We start from the raw sequence: 16,389 nt of genomic DNA on the forward strand, positions 1-16,389 counted from the left end.
ACTAGTCACTGCTAAGGTCAAGACCGCCACTGAGGTGCTCCCCCCACCCCCCCAGAACATTCAGGCAGAGCCCAGAAAGGGGAGCACTCGCAAGGAGGAAGGGAGGGAGGTGCAAGAGAGTGATGTGTGGGAAGCTCCATCAGGGAGGTCTCGGCATTTTCTGTTGGACACAACGGGGAGGACACGCCAGGAACACGTCTCTGGCAAAGGTACGGCTCCCTCGAGGGCCTGCAAATGCTTTCGTCCCTGGCTTCTGAACTGGAAGAACTGCGTGCATTTTCCTGCTGTCACTTGAGGTTTCTGAAGTGAAGAGCTATATTCTACACATAAAGATTACCGAGACCTTCAGCTTGCATGAAGAACCTTATGAAGGTACCTAGCTTGGACCTAGGATGTAAGCATATAGAAAATAATGCGAGGCAGACAGACAGAAATGTACAGACTGACAAGGAAAAAACAGTTGGTAGAGAAAGGAAAAGGGAAAAAAACAGACCAGCTCATCCGAAAGGCTTTTTCAAGACTTATGAAGAATCAGCATTGTGTCTGTGGGGACATTTGGTTACTTACTGTTCCTCTGTGCAGTGGGGTGGGGAGGGATGAGGGTAAGTCTCTCATTCCTTCTGCATTGTTAGGGCAAGGGTTCTCCCAACCATCACGGAGGGAAGTCAGGTTTGCCTTAGGGCAGTGGTCGGCAAACTCAGTCCACAGAGCCAACTATCAACAGGACAACGATTGACATTTCTTTCGAGAGCCACATTTTTTAAAACTTAAACTTCTTCTAACGCCACTTCTTCAAAATAGACTCGCCCAGGCCGTGGTATTTTGCGGAAGAGCCACACTCAAGGGGCCAAAGACCCGCATGTGGCTCAAGAGCCGCAGTTTGCCGACCATGGCCTTAGGGAGACTGACAGCAGATTCTGGAAAAAGCAAATGATAGGTGAGCTGATACTGCATGTTGTTTCGTCTTCAACCACCAGGGTTCAGGGAAAACCTTCAGCTTAGTTCTCTATGAGAGAATAAAGGGAGAACCAGCAGTTGGTTGTCATTTCAGTTAGAAAATTGGACAAGAGGTTCATTAAAAAAAACAAAACAAAAACATTTTATTGATTTTTTCACAGAGAGGAAGAGAGAGAGATAGAGAGCTAGAAACGTCGATGAGAGAAACATCGACCAGCTGCCTCCTGCACACCCCCTACTGGGGATGTGCCCACAACCAACATACATGCCCCTGATGGGAATCGAACCTGGGACCTCCCAGTCCGCAGACCGACGCTCTACCACTGAGCCAAACGGTTTCGGCAAGAGGTTCATTTTTTTAAAAAAAAGGCACATCCCTACGAAGCAAGTCTGCATTCTGTATGGTCAGATTTGAATTATTCCATCACACACACACACACACACACACACACACACACACACTTCAGGTGGAGTTTCTGTAAGGAGGCTTACTCTGGCCACTGGGAGATGGAGCTCACACTTGAGGTCAGATTCTGGGAATAACTAACAAATGGTTAGAGTTTTCCCGTTAGAAAAGCCCATCCATAGGTGTATCTGTTTATCAGCATCCCTGCGTCATGCACTTCCCAGGACTACACAGCTGGTCAGAGCTGGGAATGAATCCTTCCCACCCGAGGCCAGATCCTATGTCTGCGGGGTCCCATGTCCAGGAACACGATGCAGGACTCGGAATCTCTCCCGGAGGACAGTGCTCCTGAAACCCGCTGCTCAGCAAGGCGCGGAGAGTTATCTGACATGCAGATTCCCGGGCTCCCGCCTCAGAGATTCTGACCCAGAGAGGTGTTTGTAAATCTGTGTTTTTAAAAAACTATATTTTATTTTATTTATTTATTTATTTATTTATTTATTTTTTTTTTACAGAGAGGAAGGGAGAGTGATAGTTAGAAACATCGATCAGCTGCCTCCTGCACACTCCCTTGACCAGAATCGAATCTGGGACCCTTCGGTCCACTGAGCCAAACCGGTGAAGGCTAAATCTGTATTTTTAAATATATGTTTTATTGATTTCAGAGAGGAAGGGAGAGGAAGCTAGAAACGTCAGTGATGAGAAACTCATCGACTGGCTGCCTCCTGCTCGCCCCCTACGGGAGGATCGAGCCTGCAACTGGAACATGTGCCCTCACCCAACCGTGACCTCCTCGTGACCTCCTGGGTCACAGGTCCCCCTTCCACCACCGAGCCAGGCCGGTTGGGCTAGCTCTGTATTTTTAAATGATGATGGCTTGAGGATCCGACCTACAGCCGGTTTGGGGAGCTACTGTTTTGTTAAAGCAAAGGCTAGGACAGTGTTTCCCAAACTTCTCTCATGATGAGAATCACCTGGTGGAGTTGTTAAAACACAGATTCCTGAATCCCAACTAAGAAGTGCTAAACTAGAATTTTTGGGAACATATAGGTAAAATTGTATACTTAACTAGTGCACTAAGACAGATGTTATATACAGAGCACTAAGTTAGGTATGCAATTTTACCTATATGTTCTCAAAAATTCTAGTTTAGCACTTCTTAGTTGGGATTCAGGAATCTGTGTTTTAACAACTCCACCAGGTGATTCTCATCATGAGAGAAGTTTGGGAAACACTGGGCTAGGAGAACCATTTTCACCTGATACCACTGCTAGGTGGAAATGAGTGTGTTTTAGATCAGTGGGTCTTAACCTTTTTTTTAACTACCTTACCTTTTAAGAACTTTGTGGAAATTGAACCTCCTCCCCCCAAACTTCTGCTTCTGATTCAAAGTTTTTGGAGTGGGACCAGCTGGCTCCCAGGCAAGGCTCTAGGTACAGGAGACCAGGTGAAGATAACTGTGTGTGTGTGTGTGTGTGTGTGTGTGTGTGTGTGTGTGTGTATGGAGGGGGGGAGTACTCTTCTCACTCCTCCGTGGCTACTGTTTTATCCACAACAGCTGCCGGTTCTGGAGTGCTTGCCTCTTGCAGGTTATCTCACCGCTGAGCGAGGGGCAGCAGATGGGCGAGGCTGGAATACACTCAATCCTTCCCGGCTTCCTGCGGTCCTGGGTGAGCGCGAGGCTGAGCGGGGACGAGGGGCACCCCCAGGGACCCAGGAGCGCGGCTGGAGCACCGCTCCCCGCTGCGGGGAGGATCAGGGTGGCCTCCCAGGGCGCGGAGGGGAGGTGGGGCAGCCCCAGGCGCCTGGCGGGTGTCCCGGCCATCTCCGCCCGGAGGTGCGAGTGCGCCCGCGGCCCGCAGGGGGCGCTGCCGCGCCGTCCCGCCGCCCCGCCGCCCACTCGGCGGGCGCGCCTCTCCGCAGTCAGAGCCGCCGGCCCGGGACCCGCTCGTGGAGCGCGCAGACTTCTCGGCCGGACCGAGGACGCCGCCCGCCCCGATCGCCCGCCCGTGCTCTCGCCTTCCCCGTCCGCCCGGCCCAGCCCCGGCCCCGCGCCGCTCCGCGCCTCCCCGCGTCCGAGCGCACGGCTCCCGCCCCGGGAGCCTCCGGCCGTCCGGACCCCGCCGCCCCGCTCCCGCTGCCCCGCTCCGCGCCCTGCTCGCCGGGCGCCGGGAGGGCGGTGTCGCTGAGGATGGGCGGCCCGGCGGCGGCGGCGCGGAGGGGCGCCGGGGGGCTCCGCGCGCTGCTCCTGGCGCTGGTGGCCGCGGGCACCCCCGCGGGCGCCTACAACCTGGACCCGCAGCGCCCCGTGCGCTTCCAGGGCGCCGCCGGCTCCTTCTTCGGGTACGCGGTGCTGGAGCACGTCCACGACAGCACGCGCTGGTGAGTGTCCCCGCGGCTCCCCCCCGGCCGCCGCCCCAGCCCCGGCCCCGGTCCCGGCCGCCGCCGCCGCCTTTCCGGCCTCTCCACGCCGCCCGCCGCCCCGGGGGAGATTTAAATGTCTCCGCTGCGCGCCGCGCGGCCGCGGGGGACGGCGGGGAGGAGGGAGGGCGCCGGCCCCCGGGCCCCTGGACCTCCCCGGGGCGCCCGGGGTCGGAGGGAGCCGGGCCGGGCGCTTCCCCGGGGACCCAGCCGGGAGGGTGCGGGAGAGCCGCCCTGGCCTCCCGGCCAGACTCCACTCTCTCCTCGCAAAGGAACTTGGCTCCTCTGCCCTCCGCTGGCTGGCTCGCATCCCCAAGGCATCCCGGCTCGGTTCTGGCACCACAGTTTCGGGCAACTCTTGGTGACACCCCATCCATCTCTCCCCGGCTTGGAGTCAAGCCTGTCCCGCTACATCACGCACAGAAAGCGGAGTAACCCTGCCACGGGAGGGCAGCAGGTCGTGCGCGCATTGGTGAGGGGCTGGGGTGGGGAGGGGTCCCCGGAGGCCTGGGTGTCTGAGACCCCAGGGGCATCTAGGAGCCAAGAGGCCCCCTCCTCCCTTACAAAGGCTCGCTGCAGAGGGAGCTGACAGGGTCCGGGTGCAGGGGAGGAGGAGGAGGGTCTAGGACCCCAGTGATGACAGGGACAGGAGGGCTGGTGGGTAAGTCCCAGGGTGGCTGGCCTCATTCCACATGGGTTCTCTGACTTGGACACAGCACCAGGAGTCTCAGAGGGATGTGGTTCTGGAGAGGTTGAGGAGGCCAGTTGCCCCCTAAGAGTCCCAAGGGGTGGGAACTCTCCCGGGTTAAGCACCACCAGCTAAGGGGTGCAGACCTGGGTGTACAGGCCCCCGGGGCGAGGCCAGAAGAGAGGCTGGTCCCTCCCTCACCATCTTCCCTGCACAAGAGGGAATGAAGCGGTCCGAGGCACCTCTTCATCCCAGTTTGGCCCAGGGATAGCTCCCCTGTTCAAGGTCATGCCCTAATGGGGGGCCTCCCCCCGGTGTGAGCATCCTTAGCAGGAGCCTGGGAGGGCAAGGTCAGTGGCGTGTGCTCTCCGCCACAGGTAGAGTTAGTTCTGCCGGAGCATCACTGCTCCGAATCGGTCCGAGGCTGGTGGAAAAGAGTGGATTGCAGATCAAGTCCGCAGAATTCCTGGAAAAGCCGGGACTCCGTGACCAGCCAGCCCACTCACAGGCGTGCGGTTTCAAGAGCTGCCTCTGAGAGAAGCTGTGCTTTTAAGTCCGAGTGTGGCTCCTGTCCCGTTTCACGTCTCCCTCCCTGCCGCCCGCCCCAGGTGTGGGATGGAAGGCCAGACTGCCTTTCCCTGCCTGTGCCAACACCCCTCCCCTAAGCAAAGCAGGCTGAGCGCCTTCCCCACGGCCCCCTCCACACTCGGAGAGGGGCACTTGGCTGTCCTAGAGAATGCAGCCCAGGCAGAAGCCGAGAGAGAGAGAGAGAGAGAGAGAGAGAGAGAGAGAGAGAGAGAGAGAGAGAGAGAGAGAACGAGAACGAACACACCCCAGAATACCACACGGACTCCTGGGTGCGCCCTTGGCACCAAAGCGTGCGGAGAGAGCTGTCAAAAATAGAAGGGCTTCTTCTCCAGGCAGGGGGGCCCTGGGAGAGGCGGGCCAGGGCTCTGGGGCATCTGTGGGTGCGGACTTGGATGCTCCGAGCTCCTCAAGCTCTTTAAACGGCTCCGTTGGGGGAAGAGGCACGAAGGCCCTCTTGCCATTTGGATGGGCCACAGGGCTAAGCCAGCTCAGGGGGTGGGGAGCCCAGAGCTGATCTGACAGATGCAGAGGGCTGAGCCTGCTTTGTTTGAAGAAGGGGAGGAAGAAAAGCTGGGTGGTGTGGATACATTTCAACTCGGCGCCTGAGTGAATGGCAGAGGGCGGGAGCGCTGGTGCGCAGCTGTGGTGCCAGTGGAGATGGGGCATGGGCCAGATATTTCAGGGGCCCGTGCGAACCCACCACAGCCAGGCTGCTGGTCGCTCAAGTGCCCTCTCTGCTCCTGAAACCGAAGGGCGCTACTGCCATCCCTAAGGCTGTTAAGGTATCAACTAACCCGAGATCTTTTCTTTAAAATGTATTTTATTGATATTCTACAGAGAGGACGGGAGAGAGATAAGTTAGAAACATCGATCAGCTGCCTCTTGCATGCCCCCTACTGGGGATGTGCCTGCAACCAAGGTACATGCCCTTGACCGGAATCGAACCTGGGACCTTTCAGTCCGCAGGCCGACGCTCTATCCACTGAACCAAACCGGTTTCGGCCCGAGATCTTTTTGAAGCAGTTCATTTCCTCCCTCCTCTCCCCCCGACTGATTTAGGTTTGTCTTAGATGGTCTTTGTCTTAGCCCGAGTGGTCGGCAAACTCTTTGGTCAACAGAGCCAACTATCAACAGGACAACGATCAACATTTCTTCAGAGAGCCAAATTTTTCAAACTTAAACCTCTTCTAATGCCACTTCTTCAACATAGGCTCGTCCAGGCTGTGGTATTTTGTGCAAGAGCCACACTCAAGGGGCCAAAGAGCCGCCCGCATGTGGCTCTTGAGCCGTCATTTGCCGACCACGGCCCTAGAGGCTGGACTTCACCAGGAGGCGAATGAAAACCCCACCGAAGGCCTCTCACACTCACAGGCCCCTGCCAGGGCCCCGGGCCTCCTTTTTTTGCTCATAATTCTGGATGAATGTCCTTCCTTCAGAATGAACGGTGTCACCCTCCATGCATAGGATTCAGGCCCTGCAGACAGGAGACCGGCCCAAGATCCCTACCTTAACGTTCAGCCCTGGGGTTGGCTGAGTGGCTTAGCGACTGGTGGCTGGTCACCTCCTCCCAGGTAGTCAGTCCCTGGGCTCTGCATCTTTCAGCCCCGCGTGAGGGCCGTGTAAGTTGTTTCCCGTTATCCACGATGATAAACAACAGCGGGGGTAAACATCCTTGTAACTAAAGCTTTGCGGCGTAATTACTTCCTCTGACTGCCTTCCTGGGCTTAGACTTGCTGGGTCAGAGAGGAAGGGAGATGCGAAGTCCATTTTCTATGCATCTCCCAAGCGCCAGCGAAGCAAAAGCGAATGCCTGAGAGAAATGCGTTCACTTACGTGGCACTGGAGTTTGGGAGTTTTTACCCGAGGGCTGCTCGGGACAGTGCACAGGCTCAGCCACCCGTGGAAGGGGGCCTAGAATGGTCACAGATCGTCACAAAGGGCACGGAAGGGGAAAGAATCCATGGAGACGGAAAGGCAGCTGTTGATTAAGCCTTGTATTTAGTGTCTGTCTTCTTGACAGGAAATTGCTCCTTAGCTGTTTTTTTTAAAAAAATGTTTTATTGCCGAAACCGGTTTGACTCGATGGATAGAGCGTCGGCCTGCCGACTGAAAGGTCCCGGGTTCGATTCCGATCAAGGGCATGTATCTTGGTTGCGGGCACATCCCCGATGGGGGTGTGTGCAAGAGGCAGCTGATCGATGATTCTCTCTCATCGATGTTTCTAACTCTCTGTCCCTCTCTCTTCCTCTCTGTAAAAAAATCAATAAAATATATTAAAAAATGTTTTATTGATTTCAGAGAGGAAGGGAGAGGGAGAGATAGAAACATCAATGATGAGAGAGAATCATTGATCGGCTGCCTTCTGCATGCATCCTACTGAGGACCAAGCCGAAACCTGGGCGTGTGCCCTTGACTGGAATCGAACCTGGGACCCTTCAGTCTGCAGGCTGTGGCTCTATCCCCTGAGCCAAACCAGCGAGGGTGCTCCTTAGCCTCTTAATTCAATATTAGTGAGTCAGTAAGTTTGCTTCATGCTGATGAAACACCTTTTCATGGGTGAAAGGATTGGTTGTATGTTGGTGAGGGAGCGGGACTGGCTGTGTGTAGGGTGAGGAGTGGGAAGAATGTGTTTGAGGTGGAGGGGTACAGGGCAGTGAGGCCTCTGCAGGGGCAGAGCTGAGGGATCGTGGGGGTAAGAGCCCCTTCCTAGATACATATCACGGAGCACATGTGTGCACGCGCGTGCGTGTGTGTGTGTGTGTGTGTGTGTGTCAGAATGAGCCCTGCTTCCTCACTCAGAACAGTCCTGTCAGTTCTTTTCAAACTGTCGCCGACCAGAAGGTCCTGAATCTCTGTAGGAGAGGCCATGTGACCTCGCTTTTCCCAGCCCTGGGGACCGAGGCCAGCTTCTGCAGTCACAGCGCATCGGAGCCGAGCCCAGACCCCTCCTTTCCCCACAAGCTTGGCTGAGGGGACCCTCTGGCCATGCTCTAGGCATGGGTGCTGTCCCAGTGGCCAGGGGACCAGAATATCCCGGGCTGTGTCACAGATGTCCCTTGTATCTGTTTTGGATGCAAACCTGCAGGCAACTCCGTTTCCTCCTTTGCAGTGTCACCCTAGGGTGTCTCCCCGTGCACTCCCCGTGTCTCCCACCCCCAATCTTCCTGCACCCCTTGAACACCATGTGAGGTGCCAAGGGACACGGACAAAGCCGACTTCTGTCCCGCAGACATGGGTGGGCTCCTCAGCTGCAGGACAGACAACTGTAACACCCTGTGATATAAATAAACGCAGCCCGGCTGGCGTCCAGCCCCCAGAGTGGGGTTCGCCCACCCTCCCCTCCCCTCCTCTCCCCTCCTCTCCAGACGCCCTGGAGTTGGTTGGGTGCACCGGCTTCCTCTCTGGCCACGTGCTTCCTGCCCCATCTCTCGGGACACGGCTAGGCGGCTGTGCCCGGGCACAGGGCGAGGGCTTGGAAGTGGAAGACAGACGGGCCGGCTTTCTGCTTTGTGAAGGATGTCAGAGCATCCTTCAGAGAGGGCGAGGGGGCAGTCCAGAGCCAAGGAGCACATGACATCCTCGCTCTGCCTTGGGGCTGAGCCTTCAAAGGACTGGCATTCAAAGGCACACTGCCATGTGCCAGCACAGTTGCCAGCCGCCAGATAGATTGCAATTTTAAAGTAAAATCAATGTCAGCCAAAGAAGAGGAAGAACCCAGTTCCTCCGTCGCACCAGCTACATGGCAAGGGCTTGGTGCCCGCACGCGGCCGGCGGCCTCCGTTTGGGATGGGACACGGGAGCGTCTATTCATCACCGCAGAGCGTTCCGCTGGGGGTGGGGGGGTGGGGTGTGGGGTGGGGTGCTGCTTTAGAGCAATGACTTAAGTCTTAAAGGGCCAAAGATCCAAAGGTGATATAAGTAAAAGAAACACCAGCACTTGGTGTATTTGTGTATTAAATCTAAGTGAAGATGTAGCAGGGGTCTTCAAACTTTTTAAAGTGGGGGCCAGATCACGGTCCCTCAGAGAGCTGGAGGGCCGGACTATATGAACTACTAATTCCTACTGTAACACCTTGGCTGCGCTCACTGCCCAAAAAACCTGGCGGGCAGGATCAGACTCCCCTGGAGGCTGCATGTGGCCCGCGGGCCGTAGTTTGAAGACCCCTGATGTAGAGTGTGCAGCCAAAGTGGCGGAATTCTTTTTCCAGCCATCAGACCTTGGAGCACAGGCTCCGTGCTAAGGGGCAGGGCTTCAGGAATGAAAACTCCGCTCCCAGGCTGATGGGTGAGAAGGTGGTGGGTTCTAGTCTCGCGTCTCAGGCAAAATATAAGCTATGGGCTCCGATGGGGAGGGGCTCGTCCTCAGGCAGGCACAGGTGGTTGGGGGGGGGGCGCAGAAGAGAGACTCCTGGGAAGGCAACACGTTGAGGGATTGTGGGCCTTTCTGCCCCATTTTATGGAGGAGATGCTAGCAATAGCTTGGCAGCTGTCTCCTCACAGCCTCTTTGCTGAGCCTCTGTGGCCTGCTGACTCTGGGGCTCGGGGGAGGCCCCACCTCCCCATCTGGGTTTGCTGGAAGCAAACTCTCAGGTCTGGTCCCTGGTGATTGTTGTTGTTGTTCTTCTTTTAAAAAATATATCTTTATTGATTTCAGAGAGGAAGGGAGAGGGAAAGAGAGACAGAAACCTCAATGATGAGAGAGAATCATCGATGGGTTGCCTCCTGCACGTCCCCTACTGGGGATCAAGCCCGCCATCTAGGCATGTGCCCCTGACCAGAATCAAACCTGGGACCCTTTTTAGTCCGCAGGCTGATGCTCTATCCACTGAGCCAAACCAGCCAGGGCTGGTTCCTGGTTCTTACTGGCCCCCCAAGAGCCTGCTGTCTCAAGCTCTCAGGAAGGGATGATGGGTTCATGAGGCCCAAGGCCAAGAGGACCCAGAGAGCATCCTGTGGTGTTTCCGGGGAGTTTCCCCGAAGATCCCGAAGCTGGCCAGGGTGCTGTTTTCTGAGCTGGTGCTGAACCAGCTGGGGCAGAGGCACTGGGCTCGCCTGGGCGGGCCCCTCCCAAGGCCAGAGGACAGACTTTTCTCAGCCAGTCCTGCCCAGCCCGGAGGGCCAGGGTGCGAAGGGCCGGGCTCCGGCCAGCTAGTTCTCCGGGGACCTGCTGCTGGGCTGGAAACAGTCTCCTCCTGATGACACCCATTGTGATTTGTCCCGGGAAGAAGTTTTCACGTTTATTCAAAGCAGCCGTGGTGTTCTCAGAAATCACTTGCTTTCCGGGGCGTTGCGCTGTGACTTTTAAGAAGTCAAAATGAACCAAAACCGGTTTAGCTCAGTGGTAGAGCGTCGGTCTGTGGGCTGAAACGTCTCAGGTTCGATTCTGGTCAAGGGCATGTGCATTGGTTGCGTGCACATCCCCGGTAAGGGGTGTGCAAGAGGCAGCTGGTCGATGTTTCTCTCTCAATGACGATTCTACGATAGCTCTCTATCCCTCTCTCCTCCTCTCTGTAAAAAAATCAATAAAATATATTTTAAAAAATTAATAAAGATATATTTAAAAAAAAAAGTCAAAATGAATGATCCCATCAGATAGTATTTGCTGAGCATGGACGAGGAGCCAAGTGCTGCCACAGGCATGGTGGTCTCTTATGGGATCTTTGGGAGGACCTTGGGCATGGCTCCCGTTTGCCAGTCGGAGGCTTTGCAGAGCTATAGGGGGCGTGCACAGCCCAACCAGCCCCAGCGATCAACCTACAAGATCTGGTTTCCTCTATCTGAGCCCGGGTGGCCCGCCCACCCCTGTCCTAGCGTCTGGTATTCATGTGCTGCCGTGGGCACAAACCCGGGAGCAGGGTCAGCATCGTGTAGGACACACCAGCCCACCAAGTCCCTGCCCAAGGTATCTGGTTCCTAAGGGGGAGAAAAGGTGCCTCTTGGCCTTGACACCTGAAGGGTCCTACCCCGTTCTCTAAAGTCAGAGCATCCTGGGTGCATGGCCCCTCCCCACCACACTTTGCCTCTTGTGCCTCATCACTGCCCTGGGAGGGGTCCCTGCTTTCATTATTATCTTTGTTTTAGAGATTAGGGAGTGAGTGTCTGGGGACTTGCCCAGGGTCACACAGCTGGAGAGGAGCTGGCAGACTCTTTGGGGCTGTTTCTACCCTCTCTCCCCCAACCCCCTCACTTTGCATTGCTCATGTCAGAGCCCGTGGACCTGTGGTCCCGGCTGGCAGTGAGATTCCTTTGTGGGAAGGAAAGGCGATTGGGAAGATGGGGGAGCACTAGCCACAGCTCTGAGCTGCAGAGTCAGATGCTTGGGTTGGACCCAGGAGCAATGGTTGGCGATGGAGGTACCACTGTCTAGTTCCCTTCGGGGTTGGCATGCCCCAGCCCCGTGGTTGGCAAACTGCGGCTCGCGAGCCACATGCGGCTCTTTGGTCCCTTGAGTGTGGCTCTTCCACAAAATATCACGGCCTGGGCGAGTCTATGTTGAAGAAGCGGCGTTAGAAGTTTAAGGTTGAAAAGTCTGGCTCTCCAAAGAAATTTCAATCGTTGTCCTGTTGATACTTGGCTCTATTGACTAGTTAGTTTGCCGACCACTGGCCTAGCCTGATGGTGTGTCTGTTTTCTATTACCACAGTATTGCTGCAGAACAGGCCACCTGAACACCCAGCGGCTTAAACCAGTCACCATTTATTAGCTCCTGATTCTGTGATTGGCAGGTTAGACTGGGTTCAGCTGGGTGGTTCTTACGTTCTCCGCTGGGCTCACTGTGCATCTGCTGTCAGCTTCTGGGCAGGATGATCTGTCGGCGGGTCTAGGGAGGCTTCAGCGGGGATGGCTGTGTGTGCCATCCACAGCAGTCTGGGCTTGTTGTACCCATGGTGGCTGGACAGGGTGCCAGGAGGGCACTTGAAATGTGCCCGGTCTCTCGGAGCCCGGGCTGTTCCTCCTGTCACTTCCTATTGGCCAGTGCAAGTGCAGGGCCAGCCCATGTTCTTCTTCTTTTTTTATTTTTTTTTTAATTTTATTAATATAAACTAACAGCTGAGGGGGAAAGAGAAGCATCCATGATGAGAGAGAATCATCGATTGGCTGCTTTCTGCACGCTCCCCCCCTGAGAATCGAGCCTGCAACCCAGGCATGTGCCCTTGACTGGAATTGAACTCCACAGGGCGACACTTTATCCCCTGAGCCAAACCGGCCAGGGCAGACTTCACCTCTTGATGGAAGAAGCTGCAGAGTCACATTGGGAAGGGCCTGGGTACCGGAAGGGTGGAGAATCGTGGTTACTGGCACCATCTGCTGCCAGTGGTGAATGTGCCCTCGCCATTCCTGGATTTCTGTGACCTCAGCGGACGGAACGGGTACATTTCTGCTCGCACCCCAGAAAAGAGATGGAGGCTCTGTGGGTTCCTGGGGCTGCCAGGCGGTGGAGCTGGGATGAGTTGGGTGCCAAGGTTTTTGACCACCTGCCCAGCGTTCTCAACCCTTCTTTGAATGTACCCTTGGTACCCAGTACTGGGTGCTTAAACCTTACAAGAATGCTTATCAGGTACATTTTCCTTCTGGTTCACAGAGGAAGACGGCGGAGGCCCCGGATGGTTAAAACACTTGCCTGAGGTCACACAGCCTGTCGGTGGCAGAGGCAGCATTGGAATCCTGTGTTGCCCTGGTGCTTCTTACATGTCACTTGTCCTTGGAGCTTAGCATCCAGGTGGTGTTACTCGTTTAAAACACTTCAAAGCAGCCGAGACCAGTTTGGCTCAGTGGATAGAGCGTCGGCCTGCAGACTGGAAGGTCTCAGGTTCGATTCTGGTCAAGGGCATGTACCTTGGTTGCGGGCACAGCCCCAGTGGGGGGTGTGCAGGAGGCAGCTGATTGATGACTCTCTCTAATCGATGTTTCTAACTCTCTATCCCTCTCTCTTCCTCTTAAAACTAATAAAACACTTCAAAGCAGCTGTCCTGCTTACACCCGGAGCCTCAGGGTCCTCGGATGTAAAAAGAGGCGCCTCTGAGGTTCTCAGGTTTCCCCGCCTCCATTTGGCAAGCACTGGCCCAGGGGAGTCTCTCCCTCTGGGAGCGAATCGTTCTGTACGCTCAGAGGCAGTGCTCCCTGTGCTTGAGGCTGTCTGTTTTCCGTTGATGGAGGGTGCGGAGGGATTCCTGGGGTTTCCGTGTGGTGCGGTGAGCGCAGCAATGGAATTATCACTGCCACGTGGGTCCCTGGGGAAGCTTTGGCTCTGGGATCAAATGCATGAAAGCAGCCCTAATGGGCTTAAGGTTTTGAATCCCCAGTTGCTGTCCTGGATCTGGCTGTGATTTCACCCGCAGAAGCACCGCCGTGGCATTGTGGGGAGGGAGGGAGGGAGGGGAGAGGGAGGGAGGGAGGGGAGAGGAAGGGAGGGAGGGAATCGCTGTCGGTTCCCAGCCTCCCCAGGAGGCAGCTGTGGCTCAGCCCTTCTCCACCACCTGCTCTCCAGGCACCGGACCTGCAGTTCGCCCTCAGGATGTGAGGGACGGACGGGCTCAGAGCAGGATGGGCGGCCGTCCTGGAGCCTTTGTTGCCCGCTGGACCACACACAGGCTGACTGAGGAAGCTGCCGTGTTGGAAAAACCCAGGGCATCGAAACGGCAACAGGAGGGAGTCGGGGGCACCAATGCCCCGGGTTCAGATCCAGCCCGGTCACCCGCCATCTCCCTGTGAATGGGGTTAGTATTTCTAACAGGGGCTGCCTGCCCGGCAGGACTGACCTGAGCAAACACTCAGACACCCCGCGAGCATGCCTGGAGCTGGCTGGTGGACAGACGGGCCCACATGGTTCAATCGGTGCGTGAACTACTCCAAGAGAGGTGCGAACCTCCGAGGAGATGCTGGGAGGTCCCCCCGATGGGGAGGAGAAAGCCTTCGTTCTGTTCCCATGCCAGTCTGTCCTTGGGCATGAAAAGGCTTCCCCGCCCGAGTTCTCACCTGCGGGCCTCCCCTGGGCTTTCTCAGGCAGGTCACTGGGGTGAGCAGCTGGCATCGCAGAGGACACGTGACCCCTGTGGCTTCCCCTTTCCTCCTCCTGGCTGGTATAGGATGGGCAGAATCGGGCAGCGGGCGTGGCGAGGGCACGTGCTACCGCTTGGCGTCTTACCACCACGCTAAGTGGGCGTGGGCAAGTCCCGGGACCGTCTCTGGCCACCTGCTTCCCCGTCGGTACAACGGGGCGAATATCAGTGCCGCCCACAGGGTCTCCGTGAAAGATTCAGCGAGATTCCGCCGTTGGGAGCCTCGCCCAGCACCTGCGCACTCCGCGTGCCCAACCCGTGCCCATTGTCCTCGCGATCAGAGATCTAGTGTCGAACTCAATCAGAGAAGGGGCCAAAATCTAAAATCCAGCCTAAATCGCGGGCCGAATGGTTTACTGAACAGTCATAAACTGACAATGTCATAAACTGACAGCGGAGTGCAGTGATGACAGCGCGGTGCAGGTCACATTGCAAGGCCTGGCGGGCTGGATTTGGCCCGCGGGCCGTGTGTTTGACACATGTGATAGACGTCTGAGGGAAGGAGGGGACCACCGTGCCTTTGGAGTTTGGGTGCATCTTTACCCGGGGACGGCATAGGAGGGAAGCCTGGCTTCTCAAGGGTCCTCTGTTCGGACCGGCTTCAAGGGGACAGGATTGTGCGTCATCGGGGTGGGGGTTGGGTACAAAGCACCCCTTAGGCGGGAAGTCACAGGGAGAGCTTGTTCCCGAGTGCCTTCCCATGGAGCGGGCCGGGAACGCGGCCCCAAGAGGCCGCACGCCCATCCGGCTCCCAGATGCTCTCCGTGCTGCCGGGCGGGGGACCACACCGGGAGCCTCCGGCAAAGGTCAGCGCCAGCCCGATGATTTATTCCCGGGTGCGGGACACTCCGGCCTTTTCGTATGACGACCGCACACAGGAAAGAAACGTCTTGTCTTGTCAGAGTCCCAAGGAGGGTCTGGGGGGATGTTGGAAGCGTCTGGGATGTCTCTCCGTAACGTAGGATAATGAGAAAGAGCACATGGCATCTCCTCAGCGGCTTGCCCCGAATCCTGGGCCATCGCGCTGGCTCTATCTCTCGGGATCAGCCTGGCCGATCGCCAGCTGAACCCACTTCAGAAAAGACAAGCTCATCGGCTGGCCGGCCGCCGCCGCAGCCCTGCTGGCCCGCAGCCTGGGTACAGAGCAGCGCCAGGCGGAGGAAGCCACGATGTTCTGTAAACACAGAGATACAGGCTCACGCTCCACCGTGCCACCACCCCTGCGAGCCGGGCGCACACGTGTGCGTGCACACGCTCCCGATCTCTCGCTTCATTTCCCATGACACGGGGCTTGGGGAAACCTTTCTCATCCGAGCAGCTGATTCGGCGTTGGAACCAGAGGGTTGTTATCAGTGCTTTAAAATAACACACACATACATTGAACTTACTTTATTTTTTAAAATATGTTTTTTATTGATTGCAGAGAGGAAGGGTGAGGGGGGGGGAGAGAGAGAGAGAGAGAAACATCAGTGATGAGAGGGAATCGTGGACTGGCTGCCTTCGTCATGCCCCCTACTGGGGATCGAGCCCGCAACCCAGGCATGGGCCCTGACTAGGAATCCAACCGGGACCTCCCCATAGGTCGATGCTCGACCACTGAGCCACGCCAGGTTCAGTGCTTTTGATCAGCTATTGCTAGAATCATCACGTACCTCGGACTTGGAAGGGAAAGATAATATAGCCGGTCCATCCTCCACTTTCGAGTTCCACGTAAGCGTTGCCCCTCTCCCTCACTGGTCCTGGCAGAGAGCAGCAGTGCCTGGGCTCGAGCCCTCCAGGGTCCCTTCCCGCTGGGATGGCCTGCGATCCCGTTCGCTCTGTGCGTTGGGAGCAGAGGCACCGTCTGAAATGTGCAGGGTTCCAGTGCCATTGGAGGGGGTCGGGGAAGGCGCCTAAGAAACAGCCCGCCCCTGTAGGAGATTAATTCTCCCTGTGTTTAATTTTTGTCATTCTTGCCAAACGAATTGCAAGTGGCGTTTATTCACGGGGCGCGGATGTACATTTGGAGTCGGTAGGAATTTTTAGACCCAGCCCCGCCCCCCTGGGGTTTCCGAGCGGTGGCGGCAGGGTATGCTGCCCAGATCCGACAGGCGGACGCGTGGGAAGGCGTGGGTGTTTCAGCGGCTTGGATAGGTACCCCCTATAGCACCCCCTATCCAGGCTGCTAATGCTTCTCACCTTTGCAAACAGGGTCGGCCATATGGAGAGCAGCCCTCAGGGCTCTAAGCTCAGCCCCAGAAGCCAGGGGGGGGGTGGGGAATTGATCCCTA

At 56.6% G+C, this 16,389-nt stretch overlaps 1 protein-coding gene across 1 annotated transcript in view; it reads left to right on the forward strand.

Moving 5' to 3' along the window:
• Positions 1-3,275: 3,275 nt before the first annotated feature.
• The window catches only part of ITGA9 (integrin subunit alpha 9), a 247,024-nt gene continuing 233,910 nt past the window's right edge, over positions 3,276-16,389 (forward strand). Inside the window, exon 1 of the mRNA XM_084902785.1 lies at positions 3,276-3,745. Within this exon, the coding sequence (XP_084758911.1) occupies positions 3,555-3,745 (191 nt within the window). The 5' untranslated portion in view covers positions 3,276-3,554. The remainder of the gene's footprint in view (positions 3,746-16,389) is intronic.

Source organism: Pipistrellus hanaki, assembly GCF_964339955.1.
Source record: "Pipistrellus hanaki genome assembly, chromosome: 13".
Lineage (NCBI taxonomy): Eukaryota > Metazoa > Chordata > Mammalia > Chiroptera > Vespertilionidae > Pipistrellus > Pipistrellus hanaki.